A 6,478-nucleotide genomic window follows, 5' to 3' on the forward strand; every position below is an offset into this window, starting at 1 on the left:
GTCGGCAGTGCTTCTCCTTTTTCTTCCTCTCCCTCCTTTGTTTTTTTTTCTTTGTTGTTTTCTCTTTCCTTTCTTCTCCTCTTTTCTCTCTTCTCTGCTCTGTCCTCTCTTCTTCTTTTTTTCTCTCTCTCATCTCCCTTATATTTATAGGTAAAAAGATAGGGGAGAGAGGGGTCGGGGCGGCCACTATGTTGCCGCCCCTCCACCGCCCGAGAGACACATCTCCTCTCTTTTTCTCTAACACGTGGAAAGCTTTGAACAACTGGGGGTCCTTAGTCTGTATCTTTTTTATGCTTTTTAGAGGAAGAAAGTCGGTGAAAACAGGGGGAGGAAAAATCTTATTTTCTCCCTGCCTCACACGTCTAGGAGAAGAAGAAGACCCACAGTGCCGTTGAAAATGGCACCATTTGGGTCCTTTTTTTGCGTGAATAGTGTATGAAATGGCGTCGTTTCATTTAAAAGGAAAAGGCGGCAAAAACGTGTTATAGTTCACATTGGTCCTTAATTTATGATTTGTTCAATCGAGTCCTCAATTGCAATTTTTATTGTAAAAATCAATTCAATTGCACCTTTGCCAAATTCAATTGTCGACCTTGAAGTTGGTTCCTTTTTTCAAATTAGTCATTGGTCTTGAGTTTATGCAATTTGACCCTCAATTGAGCAATAAACTTCAAATTTCTTCAATTTGGCCCCTGATTTGGTGGTGTTTTTACAGGTGTTTTTCATTTTGGTCATTGGTTTCGGATTTCTTCAATTAAGTCCTTAATTGGCCATTAAACTTTAATATTTATGCAATTAACCTCCTGATTTGACCAAATTAACTCTCAAAAAGTATAATTTGACCTCGAAACTTTAATTTCTTTCAATTAAAGCCTAAATTGACTTCAAAAAATCCATTTTTCTTGCAATCAAACACTCCATAAATTCAATTAAACCTTAAATAAAATTTAATTGAGTCCATAAACATCTGATTTTGGATTTTTCTTCCTCAAATTGAATTTTCTTTGTCAACAGGGCTTTCACCAGTCCAATATACACTGTCAAATTTCAATCTTTGTATTTATGAACATCCTCAACCAATTTCTGACCATTATCTTGGACGTTTGGACATCCACTTTTATTTTTATTTTTTTATTATTGTTTTTTCTTTTCTTTTCAATTTTTTTCTTTTTGCGCGGGGATCCAAAAATAGGTTATGACATCTGTCATAAAGTTTTAGAGAGTTGATAAAACATTACATGAAATGACACTTATTATTTCAGACAGAATCATCAATGGAATAAATACACCGGAGAGCTCCAAAGAGTTGAAAATAATTACAAAAAATGCCACTAACAATATGTAATCACAGACAAGAATATTTAATCGATAATATTCCATACACACATATGGAAATACTAACGGGATGACGCCAATAATTGTTTTTTTATTTTTTTTTCATCTGCAAATCCAACGATAATTATATTTACCAATGGAATTATCGATATACTAGAAACCACCAATGATATATTTTTTGATAAACAATAACCATTTATGATTTCATTGATAAAATTATTATCGACAAAATCAATACTTAAATACCGATGAAAAAATCGGTCAATAATATACAAAATTCTGGTAATGTATTTCTTAGGAGCTTATAATTATACAATCTTTCTCTACTTACTAATTAAATGCAACTAAACTAAGTTTAAATAAATTAATTTCTAACTATTCATTGTTATTAAAATATTTTCATAATTATCAACAAAATAATTATCCTTCAAGTAAGCTAGTAGCATTTAGGAAAATCTCTACGAGCATGGCAATCAACTCAATTCCTTGCATGACAAGTGCTCAGAGAAGTAGGGGTGAGTAAATTAATTGAATTATCTAAAATATCCCATAAAAATTGACCTAAAACTAACCAAATTGAACGATTTTACAAATTTGTGGGATAATTTTAGTTAGAAATATTTTTAAAAAATAAATCAATTAGATTTTGGTTTAAAATTTTAAAAATTAAAAAAAATAACTTGAACCTAACGGAACCCATTGATTTATTAAAACTTGTAAAAAAAATAATCAAACTAAAGGCCTATCAATCAAAACATGTTAAAATTAAAATAACCCAACTAAAAACTCATTAATTCAAATTTGACTTAACAAATGTAAAACCTAACTAATCAATTTAATTAGTTCTTTCATTCAATTCGATTCGGATAAAAAATTAAAAAAAAAAAGTGTCTAGTTAAATTAGTACTCCAAACCAAACGATTTAAATCATGCTCTTCCTACAATCGAGAAATTGCTTCATCTAAAAAGAAGCAGAGTTGGCAATGATGATGGGTCTCTCTCAACTTGGCTAGTTTTGCCCCACTTGCAATTTTGTTGCTTGTTTCCAAAAGTGGTCCTGTGACCCGGAGAAACTGGAGCTGCAATGTTGAGATCAATATTAATGCTTGAAGAACCAGAAGTTGCAGCTTGCTGTGTCACCAAAGATTTGTAATCGTCTTCGAGACAAGTTGCTGTGTCAGAAACCCTATCATTGTCACCATTTGATAAATTCTTGGTTTTGCTTGCAGCAACATTATTCTTAGACCCTGTAGTAGTTGATGTAGCAATAACAGGAGCAGCAGGCTCAGCTTGAAGACGAGGAAGAATTTGGTTCAAGCGATGATTATTTGGGTCAATTCCCATGTTTATTAGCTTTTTCTTTAAATGAGAGTTCCAATAGTTCTTCACCTCATTATCAGTTCTTCCTGGCAATCTTCCTGCTATCAATGCCCACCTACAGCACCACACAAATTAACATTATTCTTCGATTAGGATCATATCATGCTTATTGGATGCACATGCATAAAATTGTTTGCTACTAGCCACAAAATTAAGGAATCGCCTCCTCGACCATCAGGCCAACCCCGAAAGATTAATATGCTATGAATGTGTTTGTGAGACCACAAGTGAATGATGCCCTCTATGCCTATATATGTTATTCCTTTATTTGTAAAGGGAGATCATACCTATTGCCAAGGAGAGCATGTAGCTTAATAATGAGGTCCTCTTCATCTTGTCCAAAGTTACCACGTTTTATGTCTGGCCTAAGATAGTTTATCCATCTTAGCCTACAACTCTTGCCACAGCGGTGCAAACCTGATGAATTACACAAATTTCTTCAGCATATATAAATTGGTTGCATATTGCAAGGCGGAATTGATACTTGTCCGGAATATATATATATATATATATATATATACATATACCTGCGGCCTCAGGGAGAGAACGCCAACAACCTTCACCGTGAGTTTGAATATAATCAATGAGCTTCTGATCTTCTTGCGTGGACCATGCTCCTTTGTTATTGCCTTGTTTATCGCAGCAAGGTTTTCTCATAGCTTTGGCACTTACTCTCCCTTCAAAGACTCCTAGAGTTGCCCAAAGAGATATTGAGGGAGAAAAGGAAATGGGAAAGGCTGAAACGAGGAGCCGATTCCATTGCAAGAGAGATAAGCATTTATAGATGTAGTTGAAAGGGCAGGGTGCCGAGTGCCTGGACGGTTGACTTGGACGGTTGGACTGGTGGTTTTGGGTATTTGGGTAGGTTTCAGATTTGAGAATGTCTTACAGTTAGAGTGGATAAGTTATTTCCTAGTCTTGTTGCTTGCTGTTAAGTATCTATCATTTCCTTTACCTGTGTATTTTTTTGTTACTTGTTATTTCTCTTCCCCCTCTTCTTCTTCTTCTTTTTTTTTTTTTTAATTAACGTGGGTTTATTACCTCTTATGGTAGGCGCTAAAATGAGAGAGATCATTTAATTAAAAAACATTTAATTAAATGGTTGAGATAATTTTGGATTAATTTTCACTCGAAAGCTAGGCCCTTCCTGTTCCAGTTTTTGTTAGATGCATTCACTTGAATTCAAACTCGAGATATTAGCATAAATAACAAAATCACTTGTTCGACTAACATTTCCAATTATAGATGATCGTTCATCTCAATTATATTTTAATTATATACAAGTTGTATACCATGTTAAATGTAATTAAATTTAATTATAATGTTGAATTTAAATTAAATTTATATATTTAAAAGAGATAGAATTCAATTCATATTAACCTTGCCAACTTCATTTTATTCTTTTCAAGGTCTCTTAAATAAAAAAAAAAATAAGTAGATAGGTATTTTAGAATATTAAGTTTTAACATTAATTTCTTGTCTTCAATGTAATAAAGAGGAGTGATTCATCTCTGATTTATTTTTATATAATTTCAGAGATTAGATTTTATTAAAAAATTAATTCTTAATACTTCAAATAATTTTAAATATAAACTTTCATTAAAATTCTTTAATGAAATCATCCGAAGTGACGCCCGCTTGCGTTGCAGTGATGTCATTGACATGCACAGTTGCATGCTGACTAAAACCACTGCAATTATAATCACTAGGGATACTAATATCCTTAATTTATTCAATAAATTTTCAATTAGTTTTCCAACTTTCTCTGATCTCAAGTGTAAGGTTGCTAATAGATCGGATTATGATATGTTTTCGGTATAATTAAATGGATGTGGTATATAATATTTATGATCCGGTCTGATAATGATTCTTCGGATATATTACTCCTTTTATTAATTGAATCAATAGGTGTTTAATTATCTTGATCCGACCCAATAATAATCTAATTTGAAATTAATATTAATATTATTTTTATTAAATATAATATTTTAAAAGCATGAAAATTTTGAATTTGGGAAATGAAAAGGTATAAATATGGTAAAAGGTGTAAATATATTCGAATTAGAGTTTATTTACTTTGTATGATAAATATAATTTTGTATGATATGTATAAATTTTCCAAAAAAAGATGATTGGATAATAAATCTAATGGATCTGCGAATCCATTAGAATTCAAATATGGAATGATATTTGAAAAATCCAATTTGAATTCATAAAAAACCCAACTATTCAGTTCGTGCTGCTATGCCGTATTGTCTTCTTCTTAATTTATCGAAGAAATCAGGCAGTTCTACTCTCGATCCCCTTGCGTTTAATAATATACATGAACATAATTATAAAAATGATAACCTCACACTTCAAGACTGTCTTCTTCAATGCTTGGAAGGATCCTGTAATCTCATGTTGATTAGAAGTTTTAGGGAGTTAGAGGGGAAATATATATGTAGATGAACTCTCGGTGCTAGCCATGAACAAGTTGTGGGTGTTGTTGGGTATTTTTAGAATATTTTTTAGTGTTAATTTTAAAAAGAATTAATTTGCAAATCAGAGGTTCTTCTTCTTATTTGCTTTTACTTATTCAAATCAATACTTTTAAAAGAATTTCCTTGAAATTAAATTCAATTTCAAAGGTTACAAACATGCATGATAATGATTAATTCTATATTTATTTGCTTATAATTTCAAGATAATATGCTGTGAAGTAGCCAACATAAAACACATGTTGCACGTCAGAAGAGTAAATAATTGAGAACCCTAGAGTTGCAGAGAAAGGTAAAGTTATTATATAACATAAAGTTTCACCATAATTAAGTTGTTCCTTTCAAATAAATAACATTGTAGGGTATAACTAAGAGGGTTTTTGGAAGTATAGTAACAATTATTTTTTAGTATGTTTTTTTCTTAAAAAATATATAAAAATATTTTTTATATATATTTTTTAAAAATAATTTTTGATATCAACACATCAAAATAATATGAAAACATAAAAAAAATAATTAAAAATATAATTCTTTTCAAAAATATTTTAAAAACGTAAAAAAAAAAAAACAACCACCACCTTTTGAAGTAACTTCAAGTGTAAGCTGTTGGCACAAAGGTTTGACAAAAGCCTGGACTGGTGGGGTTATGGAAACTCTACCATCTAACAGTCATGCATGCAAGGCTTCTACTATACGGGCGATTCTCATCTCATCCTTTCGTGCTGACAGCCAACAGTCCTACCTAGCTAGACAGATTCGGCATTGATATTTCATGTAAGCTCAATTTAAGCAAAGAGAGATCAGGGCATGGATTAGCATACTTAGACACTTGAAACTATCATTAGCAAATTAACGACCTTCAAATTTGACCTGCAGATATGGCTGTCCAACAGTCTAATATTTTGTTCTCTCCTTGAGAAATTAGTTCATGTTAGTTATCGCCTTGTCAATGTCCAACGACAGTGCGAATATATATATATACATATATATATATATATATATATATGCCTGTGACTTGTCTTTACTTTGGATAAATTGTGCAATTAACGCACTTTAAACATAAAAAATTTGCGTAATAATATTTGTTTAATTATTTGTTTTTGATGAAGTAGCATATTTTTAAGAAGTCGCAGTTTAACAGCTAAAAACCATGACAACAATTATAATTTTGTCGTTGTTCTCTGTCACTTTCTTTTGATGAAATTAATGAACAATTTCTTTTCAATAAAAGGAATCAATTCTCTATAATCATCAGAGACCGTACGTCCTTTTCATTTTGTCTT

At 31.4% G+C, this 6,478-nt stretch overlaps 1 protein-coding gene across 1 annotated transcript; it reads right to left on the minus strand.

Moving 5' to 3' along the window:
• Nucleotides 1–2,209: 2,209 nt before the first annotated feature.
• LOC133698785 (transcription repressor MYB6-like) lies at nt 2,210–3,478 on the minus strand. The gene is made up of 3 exons (XM_062121849.1): nt 3,243–3,478; nt 3,003–3,132; nt 2,210–2,770 (listed from the first exon to the last, which is right to left on the minus strand). Exons 1-3 carry the CDS (start codon nt 3,370–3,372, stop codon nt 2,293–2,295), a joined length of 738 nt encoding a protein of 245 aa, XP_061977833.1. The 5' UTR covers nt 3,373–3,478; the 3' UTR covers nt 2,210–2,292.
• Nucleotides 3,479–6,478: the final 3,000 nt, after the last annotated feature.

The sequence above is a fragment of the Populus nigra genome, chromosome 7 (assembly GCF_951802175.1).
Source record: "Populus nigra chromosome 7, ddPopNigr1.1, whole genome shotgun sequence".
Taxonomy (NCBI): Eukaryota; Viridiplantae; Streptophyta; class Magnoliopsida; order Malpighiales; family Salicaceae; genus Populus; species Populus nigra.